The sequence below is a fragment of the Dendrobium catenatum genome, unplaced genomic scaffold (genome assembly GCF_001605985.2).
Source record: "Dendrobium catenatum unplaced genomic scaffold, ASM160598v2 fragScaff_scaffold_637, whole genome shotgun sequence".
NCBI lineage: Eukaryota > Viridiplantae > Streptophyta > Magnoliopsida > Asparagales > Orchidaceae > Dendrobium > Dendrobium catenatum.
In genome coordinates, this window is record NW_021319099.1 from 1,594,122 (window position 1) to 1,610,726 (window position 16,605).

The window sequence follows — 16,605 nt, forward strand, 5'->3', positions numbered from 1 at the left end:
TCCAACTACGATCCTCTAACATCTATCTCTTGCTAATTACAATCCTCGGAAACACCATTGTTTGATTATGGACCTTCCTACCTCTGTCATTCGCCGGCTATAATCCTCCAACCTTTTACGCATGCTAACAACAGTCTTCTGACCATTGTCACATGATTACAGTCATCCACAAATTTACAATCTACCGACCTACAATCTCCTAACCAATGTCACTTGGATACTATAATGCTTACTGAATTTTTCACCTACCATCACCAATAATGCCAACGAAGGTTGTCACTTGTAAAGCTTTCAACTTCAACTTTGACTCCCACATTTAACACTAAGATTTATGCTGGATTATGAGAAGTATGACAAAGATAATAGGCAAAAGACCTATAAACAAATGGATCCCCTGCCATGAGGCTCTTACAACTTCAACCAAGTCATATGTTATATATTAATGCCTTTCCCCGAAGAATAACATCATTTGAAATCAATGAGAAACACTTTTAAAATCAATTTAATTTGGTCAGACTCCGTGATTTTTCCCTTCCTGAGATTTTCACTTAAAAACTCAGTTGTTTCTTTCTTACAATTCTTACATTCTTTTCTTATCAATGTGTAAGCTGGGTCTTCATACAAAGTTAAGATATTAAACTCTCATCTCTGCTGCCATCAATGCTACGTTACACAATAACTTTTAAGAAAAAAAAACTCATATTGATAGAATCAATTCTGCTATTATTTTTGCTCACATTATTTGATTAAAAAAACCCTAAAAATAGGTCTTTTTAAAATAAAATGAGAGCTGGCCTAGCTAAAATTAAGTGTTTTCAGGTGTAAATATTCAGATTAAAATGTAATCATGATATATTTTTTAAAATTTAAAAATTATAGCACAACTACTATATAAAAACTGGCATAGTATATTTATTTTACTATAAATTTAATGCATTTAATATTTATTATAAATAAAATTTCAAATTTGAACAAAATATCACCAAAATTGTCTGATGCGTCGATTCAATTCCATTACCGAGTTTTAGCTGGCTCAGAGTTTGTTCTTGTCGAGTTAGCTGTACACGTGTTCTTCCACAGGTGCTGCAATAGGACCCACGATTCGAAGTACCGATCGCCAATGATTTTAATCTTCTCAATTCGCAAACCAATGGTTACTTCAGTAAGCGCCTGAGTGCCAAATCACAAATGTCACGTCTCGTTATTGCAGGTTTTTTTTTTTTTGTAATGTTACTGGTCTTCGTGTCGTTATCGTGTTGTCGCTCTACAGCTGATGCGTGTTCCGTTGAAGCCTTGAAACATTGAAAATATACCTGCCAAGTTAAATAAAAACTTCTTTGGATGGCAACGATTTTTTTATTATTTTTTATAAATAAATATAGTTGAATATTGATCTTATATTTACTTTATCTTTTTTTGCAATCAAATCACGTATCAGCCATCTTTCATTAGATCACCTATAGAGGCCGAAGCAATAGAAGCACATAAGTAATTGTACATAGATTCATCATTATTAGATTTATAAAGAGATAAGTACATATACTAAGGAGAAGCCATGCATGATTGTGATTGTCAAGATTCAAAAAATTAGCAAGCCTTATACATCAACACTTTGGAGAGATTATTACGTGCGGAGTTCGACCATAAATAACCGTTCGGTTTTGGGACTGTGAAAAGTAAAAGCATAGTTATAATTCACTACTACACTTTTACTATTCATCCATATGCTTTTACTGTTCACAGTCACAAAATTGAACGATTCTCTATGTCTGTACTCTCCACTTAATAATCTCTCCAACACTTTGATTCATGTAGTGAGAGAAAAAAAAAAAGATAATCAACTATACTCCTATACACTGCAAACTCCCTCAATGAATGTGAGAGATTTGTTGAGATAATCTAGCAAAATCTTACACGTTCTTCATCGCTTAAAATACAACAATAATATGATAAGCTTAATTGCATGTTGATGCATTTGATTGGATTTGTTTTGTTCAATTAGATTACTAATTTGTTGAATAATTTGACTTTGTAAGCCAAGTTTAATGCTGATCAAGTCGAGGAAACACTCTGATCAAAATTTGTATAAATTGCATATCACAATGCAATTATTTTACTTAGGAAACTTTCCCTCCTGTTTGGTTGTTTGTTTTGAATAGGTGTAAGCAACAATCCTGATTGAGTCAATAAACCATTTGTATCTTGCTTTGTTGTAAATTTCAGCGAGTTTCATAAAAATTATTAGAACTATCGTTTTATCACAATGTTGCTTATGCTGTTTGGGACAATTTTTTTACTGCTTTCTAAAACAATTTTTTGGTACAAAAACTTTTAATTTAAAATATTTTTTACTAAAAATTGTTAAAAAGCAATAAGAAAATCGTTCCAAATGAAACCTTTATTTTTTAAGCGAGTCATTTTTTTGTTTGAATGTTTAAGTAATTGGATTATGAAAATTATCAGAGAGAGTATAAAAAAAAATAATCATTTTATATTAAACGTTAATGTACAAAACATTACAATATGTCTTCTATCTCAACTTGTCAAGTACATGACACAATATGCCTACAAATGGTTACGGCTTTATTCCAGTTTTTGATAAGGGTGACCTTTTGCCCCATTCTTTCCTGTTTTTAAGAACTAATAAATATTATCATATGGAATTTCCTTAAGCGTGTCATAGTATTTTCTTGATATTTTGATTACACAATTCTCCTTGGCCTATTGGTTGAGAGCTTAGGCTTCCAACTAAGAGGTCCAAGGTTCGAGTCCATGTGTATGCGTTGTGTGTGTGAGTTTGCCTTAAATGGCCTAAATGTCACAAAAAAAAAGATATTTTGATTGAATATGATGTTGACGTCTCTATACGCTTCAATACATAAAGCAATCATATGCGATGATGCTTTCTTTAGAAAATTTTTCATTATTTAGATATCTCTTATCTATTATTTGAAGTGATGATGAAATATATACGAGGATATTATTAATAAAACTTAAATTGGATCGTTGAAGCTAGTGGTAGTGAGATCTGTCATGTTTTATAGTGCAGGATGAAAGCCATTAAAAGAGAAGCATAAATTTATGTTAGGAGTTGTAGAGATGAGGATGCTCAGGTGGATGATTGACTTTACTCTTAGGGATAAAATGCAAAATAAGTATATACGTGAAAATGTTGGAGTGGCTCTAATGGCAGATAAGATCAGCGAGTTGCCATAGATGGTTTGGCTACATAAAACGTCGATCTTCTAATAACTCATTTAGGAAAGTAGATGTATTAGAATTGACCTATGTTAAGAAAGGTAGAGGTAGACTTAAAATTACTTTGTTAGAAAATATTAGAAATAATATTTTTTATTAGATTTAAATGAGAATTGTATGAAGACCTGACAAATAACTTTTTTCTTACCACGATTATATGACATTTTATTCTTAATAGTGAAAATGTTCATATGTTTTAAGTCATTGAAAATCTTAACGAATTCATCAACTTTATTGCCCCATCCCGACTGAGTTATCTTGAACAGGGTTGAGCTTATCCTATATATTTAATTCTCATCTTCTCTTATATTAGTTAAGTGTCACAAAGATGAGGATGCTCAAGTTGATGAGTAACTGTACTCTTAGAGAAAAATGCGAAACTAGTATATACGAGAAGATGTTGGAGTAGCTCCCATGAAAGATGAGGTCAAAGACCTAGTTAGGTTTGACCACATAAAATGTTGACCTTCTGATGACACAATTAGAATAGTAGATGTATTAGATTTGACTATGTTAAAAAGATAAAGTAAATCTAAAAAGACTTGGCTAAAAAGTATTAGAAATGATTTTTTTATTACATTTAAAAGAGTTTTTGAATCTTAAGATGACACATTTGAGAAAAAATATTTACGTAGCAGACCCGAGATAGCGGGATTATGGCTTGATATTATAGCTGTTGTTCTATATCCAATATTATCATAAACACATTAAATAAGAGATATATTGAACAAAACAAGATTTTATAAAATTAAAAATGTAAAAATAAAGAATGTTATATGTCTAGCATAAGGTAGAAATAAAATAATTATATTTGAATGCTAATTCTACTTCAAATATTCTTTTTGAAATATATATAAAAACAGCAACCCTAACAGAGTTTTAGATCATGTCAGCCCATTTTCAGAAAGGAGGACCACGGCCTGTAGATTGGGCCAAACTAGCCCATTTTCAAGGATCGGCCCACACGCATTCGAAACTCACCGATCTCCCACTTTAGATTGATAAAATTGTAATGATTTTCAATTTTCCTATCATAATGGAATACATGATTTCACTTTGAATTATATCATCTTTTTTATTTATATTAGTCTATTATACAAAGAAAATTTTGCCCCCCCTAAGATGAAAGGCTGGTTCCGCCCCTGCTCCCATGAAAGATGAGGTCAAAGACCTAGTTAGGTTTGGCCACATAAAATGTTGACCTTATGATGACACAATTAGAATAGTAGATGTATTAGATTTGGCTATGTTAAAAAGATAAAGTAAATATAAAATGACTTGACTAAAAAGTTATTAGAAATGTTTATTTTTTATTACATTTAAAAGAGTTTTTGAATCTTAAGATGACACAATTAAGAAAAAAATATTTACGTAGCCGACCCGAGATAGCGGGATTATGGCTTGATATTATTGTTATTGTTCTATATTCAAATATTATCATAAACACATTAAATAAGAAATATATTGAACAAAACAAGATTTTATAAAATTAGAAATGTAAAAATAAAGAATATTATATGTCTAGCATAGAAATAAAATAATTATATTTGAATGCTAATTCTACTTCAAATATTCTTCTTGAAATATATATAAATACAGCAAATTAAATAGCCCTAACAGAGTTTTAGATCATGTCAGCCCATTTTCAGAAAGGAGGAGCACGGCCTGTTGGTTGGGCCGAACTAGCCCATTTTCAAGGATCGGCCCACACGCATTCGAAACTCACCAATCCCTCACTTCCCGCTACCCTGCAGTGACGTGGACCTGCCCCTTATGCAGGCAGCTTTGTCGGCATCACCCTATGTTTCTAATCGGACGGTCTATATTAATTAGAAATATACATACAATAATGCGCATAAAGCAACTCCGCCTCTTCTAGAATATAAAAAATATCCCCTTATAATTTTTCCCTCTCTTCTCTTTCCGCTTCCGTTCCCTCCCCTTCCTCTTCAAAACCCTACCCCCTCTCCCCGATTCTTCCGCCTTCACTTTCTCTTCATTGCATGGCCGGCGCTGCTGAGTCGAGCTGCCCGATTGAGCGTCCAGCTAATCTTCGGCCACAGCCGCCGCCACCGCGGCCGGGTTCTTCGCAGATTCTCCACCCTGGTTCAAAACAGCATTTCCCCTTCCCGCCATCGTTATCCACTGCTGGAGGGGTCTTTGATCGCCGCGTCTTGACCGGGTTAACTGCCTCCGTTTCAGATGAAAAGAGAAATGGAAAAGAGACGGTTCCCGCTCCTGAGCCCTCAGTGAGTACCTTCTGCATTGACATCGTGATTTGATCACTTATACATGCAGAGATTGTTGATTTGTAATTTTGATCGTTGAGATTTTCTAATCGTGACAATCCAGCATTTCTTTTTGTCACTTGCTTATGTGATCTGGTGGTGTGATAAGGGTTCTATTATTGTTCTTTGTATGTTTTGTTTGGATTTTCTGAGCTGGTGTACAAGAAGATGTGGGAAGAGAGCTGCATTTTGACAGTTGCTATTACTTGCTGATTGTGAACTAAGGTTTGGATGTCCTCCTCTCTATTAGGGGTCCAATCTGTGATGATGGTTCTCTGTGCCTTGTTACTGCCCTCATTTATTGGTTGGGATTGAATTTGGTGGTTCGCCTCCGGTTCGATATCTGTGGATAAGATCGTTAGGAAAAGTAAGCCAAGTAGAAATAAGCACAGAAAAAAGTTAAAAAAGTAGAATTCGTTGAAGTGATCAATTCAACTAGATAAAAACGCTAATCCTATTGTAAATTATTCTGGTGTCTCTCATTCAAGCTCTTAAAGTTCTAACCATGGTGGGCTTTGGTTACAAAATTTCAATATTTTTACCTTTATAATGGATTTGTTGAGCTAGGATGTCAAGGAAATCTCGAATTAAAGGTAATTCTTGATGATTGTGTTTCTTAGTTTGATGGGTTTAGTCTCTGTGAAGGGATTTTTAACTTCACTGATTTCCATTTTCATTAATACTGGCATAACTATGGATAATTTTGGAACCATAGTTCTTGAAAAAGTGTTTCATCAGGGCAAAAAATGTGAGACTGGTGTGTCCCTATTCCTTGTTTTGAAGGAAAGCAGCACTGAACTGCCATTTTGCTAAAAAAAATAGAACGCTTACTAAAAAATGTATAGTAGCTATTGTGTTTTTTTCTCATCATTTTTATATGTTTGTAATTTTTCTTTCAATAATTGGGTCTTATTACATTTACATGTGTTTTCACATCGTTTCTTGTTCATTGTTCCTCTACTAAAAAAAGTTAAACTTTCTCTCTTGTTTTTAGGTCTTTTATGAAAAAAGTCTTATGGGGCCCAAAACTTCATGATGATTTAAATCTGAAGAGTCTAAGGCCTTTGAAATATGAATAGAGAGATATATGATTTTGAAGGCTTAACTTGCCCTTAGCATTATAGCCTTCCCATGTTGCTTTCATAGATAATTTTTGGATTAATTGTGGTTGATCAACAAAATATAATGGTAGATGATTGGCTTTTGAAGGGTTGTCGGAGGGTGTTGAGCTGCTATCTAGTTGCTGAAAAGGTGCTGGGTAGCTGTCTAGTTTCTGATGAAGGGATTGATAGAGGAAACCTTGTAGGGAGAGGAAGAAAGACTAGCTAATATAGGGCTAAATTGAACGGAGAGGAGTCACTTGTTTTATTTGTTGCCCTAATGGGGATTTAAATTGAGTTATTTGTTTCTTAACTGGGAGACTAACAAAAAGGAAACAATTCTATTAAGTTGCATTATTTTCAAGGATTTTACAAATCAATAAATAAGTAAACCAATAAAAACTTAATAAATTGTCTTATTTTAAAAGATTCTATAACCTATAATAAAATAGTAAAACAAATAAAAATACTACGTAATTTGAAATTCTTGCAAATAGTATGCCTTATATATCTTGAAAAATTTGTAGGTTTCATTTCTTGCTTTTCTTTTTCTCATTTTTCTTACTGAAGTTAACTTGCAAAATACGTATGCTAGGTTTTGAAATTTTGAAGCTTTAGTTTCTCTTAGAGGTTATAATCATCTATGATGTATGGACACGGACACGGACACGATGACACAAACACGAAACGACACGGACACAGGACACAACTTTTTTTGAAAATATAGGACACGGGTACGACGCGGACACTGCATTACATTTTTTTTAATATAGTGTATAAGTATTATTGTAACATCATATTAAAATTTGAGAAAAAATAATAAATGAATGGCATGATAACTTGTCTAACTTATAATAGAAATATTTAGTACAAAATTTCTAGTACAACTACAAAAATATAAGCAATTAACCACTTGCTACAACATCAAGCATTCAAGTTTCAACTACTAGGATTAGCTTCAGAGGTTTGTTTTTGGCCTTCAATATCATCATCATTGAATATCATTGCTTCCAACTCTGTTTCATCAAGAGAAAGATTTGTAATAGTTCATTGGATATCATATAATGAAAGTTGGTTCTTCTTTGTATCTATTTATTTCTCTAGTTCGCTAGTTCTCTCCCATAATATTTTTTTGTCCTCTAAACTAAATCATAAAGAATGTATTTATTTACTTCTCTAGTTCTCTCATAATAGTACATTGGATATCATATATTTATAATTAAAATAATTTTATCATAAAAAATTAGGACACGTGTGTCCCAGCCGTGTCCGACACGTGTTCCAACCGTGTTCGAAATGTGTCCTAGCCGTTTGGATTAAATTTAAACATTATTTTAATCGGACACATGTCTGCCGTGTCGGGCATGTGTCCGTGTCCGACACTACATTCTCTCTTCAAGAGGTGTGTCGATGCATCATAGATAATCATCAACATGAATTATGTTTTGTATTACTTCTATAACAGATTTTTCCCTGACTAGCCTTGATAATAACAAAATTTCCCCATTATTGCATGTTACAATACTTTGAAGAACTTTTAATAAATAATCATCAATAGACTCTCTCTAGTTTAATGTTGGAAAAAAATTACAAGGAGTTCAGTGCTTACCTTAAGGAAAAATAGGCCTTGGCTTTTCATCTAAACCAATAAATATTGTTCAATCACTGGGGATATTCATATTCTACACTTACCTTTTTACCCTTCAAGTTATGCTTGTACATGCCTAGTAAAATGTGGAGAAATGTGTTAAGGCTTGGTTAAAGGATCAGAATGTTACAAGTACATTGTACTTTGTGGATGAATTTGCCAAGCTTATTTTGGAACTTCTTATCTTCTATTTCTCTTAGTGGATGAAATTCATTGCTATGGTTGCAATGGTTCATTTATCCATAGAAAAAGGAAACAAGCTTGTTGAGTGGAATATTATAGTTAGAGAAAGAGATATAAGTGACAAGTTGAGAGTAGATAATCAGCAACACATAAGGCTTACTATATTATATTTGAATATTTTTGTATTTTTTAATTATATTCTTTATTTCTAGTTCTTTCGTAAAATATAACTTATGGATTTATTTTTATGGGCTTTTGGATTTATTGGCGATTATCGTACGTGCTACTTTTAAATCATACTGCAAACATATATTTCTTGTCTTTGATTGTTGCTTTTTTAGTGTGACACATTTTTTTGATGAATATGAGGCGGTAGGATTTCCTTATATATTTTTTATTGTTATAATGCCACCAACCATGCTTAGATTTGAGATCATTTAGTTTTGTAGAAAAATTCATCAAAATCCTTATTGGAATTGAAAAATTAGCAACAATAACATCAAGCCTTTATCCCACTATGTGGGGTCAACTACTTGAAAAACCAACAATTAAATAAAAAAAATGAAATTAAAGACTGTATCCTATATAAACACCAGCAATCTTTTTGTTAAAACCATGTGTTAAAAAATAAATATTAGCATTTGGAATTGGACCATCAAACATTAAGAACCAGAGTCATGCTTCTTTTCTTCATAGTTCTATTTTTTAGAGTATATAAGAGTGAGAGCATCCTAGGCTTCTCTACTAGATGTGCTTGTGTTTCATTGTTCGTACTTACAAGATTTAAAGATCTCATTTTGGATCCCCCCCTCAACTCTACCCTTTCAAGCCCACTATATTTGTTCTTTTAGTGGTGATTGGTAGATGATCCATTAATTTATGCCCTTTGAAAGGGTAAAATTTAGGCCTCCTTTAGCAAAAAAGAGGGCAATACAATTCTTTAATTAAGTTAACAGAAGTAACTTGGATTTTTCAGTCCTAGCTTCATCTGAATCTTCAATCATGTTCTGCCCTCATGGATTTTGATCAATTATAATTATTGTTCAAATCTATTTAATTATAATTTTGTATGTTTAATTTCTATTGATTATTTCATCGATGGTTGATTAAAGTTAGTTATAAACAAGCACTGTTGATATCCACTCATTTCATCTATAAGAAGTAATAACTAGAGTTGTTTCACTTATGGAAAGAAGGCAGGAGTAATTATCAATTTACTTATTTATTAGTTGTTAATTAAATAAATCACCACTAACTTCACATGATTAAAAAGACACAACTAGTGTATATTATATATGAATAATTAACCTCCAACAGTATTCAAAGATGAGTTGGGTGCTTTCTTAGGCTATTTGGTTAGGTGTATCTAGTGCAACAAACACCTTTTAGATGGACGCCATCACTAAGATGCCCTCTAGTTGAGCACCTTGGTTTAAGACAGCAGCTTCTCAAGTACTAGCCTCTATAATACAATTATTATTTTTAATGCATACAAAAATATATTGTGAGATGGAGTATTACAAATCTAGTGATAGAGAAGATGCGATAGATGGTGATGAAGATGAAATAAATTATAGCAAATATTATATTAACCTTAAGCTATGGAAGCTAGCAACTTACCTTTATATGCTTGCTCGTTTAAACTTGAATGTACCTTTGGGTTTGCGGGCACTTGATTTTAGACGATATATTTTGTTAGCTTTTGTCATTTTGGTTTAGAGTGTTATAAAATGGTCTTTTTTTCTTTTTCTACTACATTTTAAATTGTGATGGACCAATATTTTATAGATAATATGTAAGTTTTTTATATTATCATATATTTTATCTTTTTTTAACGAAACTAACGATTTAACAATTAAAACTGCCAATACCGGTTTCAAGACCGGATGAAAAAGTTTTAGGATTTTTTTTTACTTCAATGAGTTGTGCCCCCACATCAAAAAAATCCTGGCTCCGCCCCTGGTGATGGTTATCACAATTTATTTGCAAAAAAGAATTCCTAATAATTAAAATAAATAAAATTTTTAAATGTTTGGCTTTGTTTAAGAGAGTGCATAGGCTGACGTTTAGTGCTTCGGGCATTAAGCCATAATGGTTGTTTTGATGGTGCCTAGCACCTTTAATAACACTGGCCTCTAATGTCAATAGATTTGCTGTGCTTGGCTTGTTAACTTGCTCATTGACTTTGATCTGACTAAAAAATAGAACCGATTTTCAGGTCAAATTCACAGCCCTACTCGTTTTCTGCCTAGAATAGAACCTTGTATCTTATGATTAAGTTCTAATTTGATTTGTTTCATCTGTTCGTTGCCCATACTGTGATTGTCAGAAGCTATTAACTATTATGAAATTGAACAGGGCTGATGAATGAGTTCATTCATTGATAAGTTTCTGTTTGTTTTAGTATTTTCAAAATTATCTGTATTCCTTGTTGTGCATTTAATTCTGTCAATTTATGTATAAAGAATACCGTTCCAGTCTTTTTTTTTTCAATTTATAAGTATAGAGTTCTTCTTGCAGTCAAAAACAGTAAATGGAACAATTGATCATGCTGGTCGGAGTCGTCAGTTAGTTGTTGGAAAAGAGCAGAAGGAATCATTTAACAATCATTTATCACCATCATTAACTGGTGTTAAGCGCCAAAGAACCCCAAAGTCTTCAAGAAATAAAAAATCCGTGCAGTATGATCCTGGACCTTGTGATGGTAACCTTATCGAAACTTATAGCTTCTGCTATTTTATGGGTCATGAAATTTTGCAAATATTAATATGTTTGAAGTTATTTAATAGTTCAATTTTGGCTTGTAAGAGGTTTTCAATAATCATTGACGGTCTCATGTTTTTTCAGGCTACCCTGTGAGTGCTTTAAGCACCTGCCGTTATGACAGTTCTCTTGGTTAGTTGATCCGAATTGGACACTTGTGCTGCAATTTGCATAATTTTTTGTTGATTTTACTTAGTATTTTTTCTGATATTAACTATTCCTTGACAGGCCTCTTGACAAAAAAATTCATAAATTTGCTCCAGCAAGCTGAGGACGGGACTCTTGATTTGAATAAAGCAGCAGAAATTTTGGATGTACAGTCCTTTTACATTTTATGGATAGTATTTAGACAATTTGGAAGTTCCATTTTGGTTCAGTTCGTCTGTTTGATGCTCATTGTTTGTGTATTATTTTGTAAATGCTTGGCAGGTACAAAAGAGGAGAATCTATGACATAACCAATGTTCTTGAAGGAGTGGGGTTGATCGTAAAGCAGTTAAAGAATCGGATACATTGGAAGTAATTGAGAAATATTTCCCTAATCGTTTATTTGAAATTTAAACAGCATATTATTTATTTATTCTATTTAAAGGGGGTTCGACATGTCAAGGCCAATGGAGGTGGGGGCAGAAATTGCTGGCTTGAAGGTAAATGCTCTAGCAAAATATTTAATTCCCTTTTTTAATCAATTCTTTTCACCCTCCTGGCATGCTTCATTAGTTCACTGTAATGCAGATGCAATTTGTGATTACTGCTTATTTGATGAGTGTTGTATGATGCCTAAAGCCTTACTAACTATGCCATGTATGTATTATTTTGGGTTGGCTTATTGAATTCTCATTTTTCATTCATCCCTATTGAGTGTTGTATGATGCCTAAAGCCTAATCCTCTAATGCTAGTTTTATCTATTTGTCTAATGAGAAAATTACTTAAATTTATTATTGGTTATCTTATTATCTCAGTAGATGCCATTTCAATATTTTTGGTAATATAATGTTTCATTAATTTATCCTTCTTAGTTTTAACACATTCATTTTAACATTATTATTTAGTCGCACTCAATTTATTGTATCATTGATTTTTTTTTACAGCCAATATTTGAATCTTTACAGCATCACTAACTTAATTGCAGTTTTATGGAGTTTTCATTATTCTCTTTCCACACAAAATTCTTGAGGTACTTCTTCATTTTAATAAACTAACATTCAGTTTAGAAGTTATATTTTTATTTATATCTCCATTATTCTTTATAATAAATTCAAGATATTTAAACTTATATAACATTTATCGCCTTATTTTTTAATAATATTAAATGATAATTTTTAACATCACATCCATTAAAATTATATATCATTAGACTGAAGTTTTTGTTCTACTAATTGTACGACCTTTGTCTTCTAAGCATTTTCTTAATTCAGAAAAAGCGTATACCAAGGCACCTCACTTTAAATATTTATCATAAGCATCTCCATAACAATTAAAAATATACTTAATTCTAATCCTTGATGTAAATCTATGATAATTGAAAATCCCTTGGTCACTCCATAACCATTTTTAATATTAGTCAATTCTCCATCGTACATGCTTTTAATAATACTAAGTTATCTTCGACTGAAATTTTTTGGTTTTAAAACCTGCCAAATCAATTATTATGTTATTGGATTTTAGCCTTCACAAGATCAATAAAAAATTGAAAATGCTTAATTGTATTAACATAGAAATTGCTTCTATGAGCGTTCTTTCTAGCAAGAAATTAAATCGTTTTTTTTAATTAATTTAATTTTTCAAAGGTTATATTCCATTAATTTATCCTATAGATTTATTGTATGACTCATAAGTCTCTATATTTAGCCCAATTTTGAGCATATTCTTTATTCATGAATGTTGGTACCAAATAGTTCTTCTCTAATCATGTTTTATGCACTTAGTTTTCAGAACTTCATTGAAATTTTTTTAATTAATTTGCTTTAGTACGCTCATAACTCTGGAAATTGTAATATATATCTCATATGAACCTCACCTTTGTGCCTCTTTCTTAAAGTTAATTTTTCTTCAAATTTTTGTGATTAGTTGACTTCTCTTTAATAAGTAATCAAGTATTCTTATTTTTTCATGGGGCATGTTTGGTTCTTGCTTAAGTTAAGCTGAAGAAGTTTACGCTAGACTAAGTCTTTAAGTGGGTTTAAACCATTCGTAGATGAAAACGTTAAGGTGCGCTGGGGCTGGGAAAGTTTAGAAAACTACTAGGCTGGTTTAAGCTTGTAGCTTTTGTTCTAGCTAACAAATCATTATGATTTTTGTGACAATTTATTTTTTATGAAGTAATTGTGATTATACTCTTGATGATTTTTTTTTTACCTTATTCAAATTAATGCATGTTTTGCTAAGATATTGTTCAAATTAAGATAAGTCTTGAAAGTCTTCTTTATTTAATATCCAAAAGGTCTGAAGATAATTTGGCATATGGCAAAGCATGCAAAATGATAATACCCACCTTTGCTTACGTAGTTTGATGCCTGCTTAAGCGTTGATTAGCAGGCCTTAAATAAAATGTTCGCTATTGCGAAATCACATACTATTATAAAATTAAGAATTGATTATTCATTTCATTTTTATCTCCTATTCTTACTTCTTGAAAATTTTAAATGTTTTTTAAAATTAAAAAAAATTCTTAAGCTAATTTCTAAATCGATGTTTTAGAAGGCTAAATAATTTTAATTGTTGAAATCAAGCATATCCATTAAAAATATTTTATAAATGTTTTTGTTTATACTTAAAAAAATATTGATCAAAATGTTAATATTTTGGATATTTGCTTTACCTTTTTTTTATATTTTGAATATTAAAGAAATTATCAAAATTTTGATTGATTATTGAAACAATCATAATTAAAATCTAATGTTATCTTATTTCCGATAATTTATAAAAGACCTATATTTATAATAAAAGTTGATGGGTAAATAATTGCGTAGAGATATATTTACAGAGTTTTCCTTTCAAGTAGAATTCTCCCTTGCAGAATTACTGCGATTGCATATGGAATAATCTTTTTTAGAGTGTTATTTGCTTGCAATTAATTTTTCATTTGGTGTTATTAATAAACCAGATAGTTTTGTTATTATATAATTTGTGCTTATCAGATGTTTCAGTAATCTGATTTTTACTCTCCAATTGAATAGTTAAGTTTATTTCTCACTGCAAAAGTTGTGCAGGCTGAGATTCAAAGTCTGGAAAGTGAGGATTGCAGGCTTGATGCTATGATATGGCGAGTTCCCAGATAAACTGATCTGAGTTGAGGTTCATTTTTTTTTGGGACATCTCCATTAATAACTTTTTTTCAAAACATTTGCAGTAACATGCAAGAGAATTTATTATCCCTCAGTGAGGATGAAAGCAATCAAAAGTAGTCTCACTTTCTCTCCCCTTTCATGGTATTTTACTTATGTTAGATCTGCTCACTACTAACAACAATACTCGTTAATTATTTAGATGGCTCTACCTAACAAAAGAAGATATTAGTTCCATCCCTTGTTTCCAGGTTTGGCTTCTTTGCCTCTTTAATTTTTTGTTATCCCTATCGTTGGCTTAAGTATTTTCTTCTTTATGGCAGAATTCTACACTTATCGCTGTTAAAGCTCCACATGGAACAAGTCTTGAAGTTCCAAATCCTGATGAGGTAAACGACAAATTTTGTTGGAAATAAAAGAAAAAAGAATTGAAAACATGATACAGAAAATTTCACTGCTGTAGGGTCTTGAGTTTACACAAAGGCAGTATCAAATGCTTCTGAGGAGCTCCATGGGTCCTATTGATTGCTACCTACTAAGGTATTTTCTTACAAGTGCAATAAATTGCAAAAATATTCAAAGTATTTTCTTTAAAACCGGTATCCTTCTCTCTTTTAAACATTTTTTTGTACTCCCCCGCTATAGTAGAGAACTCTTCATTGAAAGATCTCAATAGGTAAAATCATATTTGTTGGTGGCTAATGGCACACCACAGCGCAAAGATCCTCGTAGAGCCATGACACATATTGCCCCTATTTAAATATAGTGCACAATAAAAAATAATTAATATATATATATATATATTAATCATTATTTTGCAAAATTTTTGTGGTTTATTGGTTGTGGGGAGCGAAGTTTGGCTTGATAGATTCTGTATAGGCATGACTCGTTAAAAGATTTTGGTTTAGGTCGGGCTCAAAATCGGCTTGAAGTTCCACATTACAAGCTCATACTCTCCGTTTTTATATTATGCTTAAACTGTTCGTTATCATAAAGCTTCTTTATGTTACCAACAGCAATCACGAAGAGAGATTTGAGCCTTCAAATTTGGACCAACACTTCGCAGCAATGGATTTATCTGTTCAAAGTAGCTGCCCGAATATAAGCTGTATGATGGCCCCTCGCCCAGGAGATCAAGAACGAACCGAAGCTAATAAAAATTCATCTGATGCTAACATTTCAAGGGATTCTATAGGCGGCATAGTGAAAATCACGCCATGTGAAGATGTTGTAAGGACATTCTATTAAGCATTTTGGTTCACATAAAAGCATTTCATTAACTAATATTTTCTATTAATTGCAGTCCGACTATTGGCTTCTGTCCGAAGATGGTTATGGCGTCTCAGAATCATGGAGAGCAGCTTGTATCCTTTTCAGCTGATTTTTTTGTTTCCTTTCAAAATGAACATCTATTTTTCCGTTCAGAATTTGGAAAAATTATTCTATGCGGACACTAGACGGTGTCCGCAGACAAATCAGAACGAGTCACATTATTTTTTTGCGCAATATCGATGGTCGGTATCACTATATACCGGGTGATGTGTCGCATTCTGATTTATCTCCGGATCACCTGATCTCAGAATAATTTCCCGCATTCAGCTTTTTAAATGATTGCTATTCTGGTAAAGCATCTAACCTTGAGAGTAATTGTTTAGGATTTTGCTGAAGAAACTATAAATCATTAGTCTTCTTTTTTTTAATGCAGTTCTACATTCCTTTTAAATTCATTTTCTATTCCTTAACTAATACATCAGAGACCAAATGATATCGAAGTTGTTTTCTAAATGTAAAAATTCCCTTTCAGTTAAAACTTTGAAAATGCTTTTTAAAGCATTTCAGTGTATCGTATTTAGAGATGTTTCTTATTGAAAGGGGATGATTTCGTAAGGGCTTCTTCTCAGGTGTAAAGAATCCGCTTCAATAAAATTAATTCCCCATCATCTTGTATATAATAATTAACTATTTATTTTACAGCATAATAAAATCATGGCCTCATTGAATTGTCTTAACTGTTTAGTTTTGTCAGCAATGTGCAATTCTATGTTTTAAATAATTACGTGATAGTTCTTTAACATTGA

At 31.9% G+C, this 16,605-nt stretch overlaps 1 protein-coding gene across 1 annotated transcript; it reads left to right on the forward strand.

The window, feature by feature from the left end:
• Positions 1-5,160: 5,160 nt before the first annotated feature.
• Positions 5,161-16,464, forward strand: LOC110102603 (transcription factor E2FB). Its single transcript, XM_020831007.2, has 14 exons — positions 5,161-5,507; positions 10,998-11,181; positions 11,325-11,372; positions 11,469-11,554; positions 11,670-11,758; positions 11,832-11,886; positions 14,453-14,505; positions 14,593-14,643; positions 14,730-14,778; positions 14,851-14,916; positions 14,991-15,067; positions 15,544-15,757; positions 15,831-15,891; positions 16,282-16,464. Coding segments are annotated over exons 1-14 (1,281 nt in total). The 5' UTR covers positions 5,161-5,261; the 3' UTR covers positions 16,284-16,464.
• Positions 16,465-16,605: the final 141 nt, after the last annotated feature.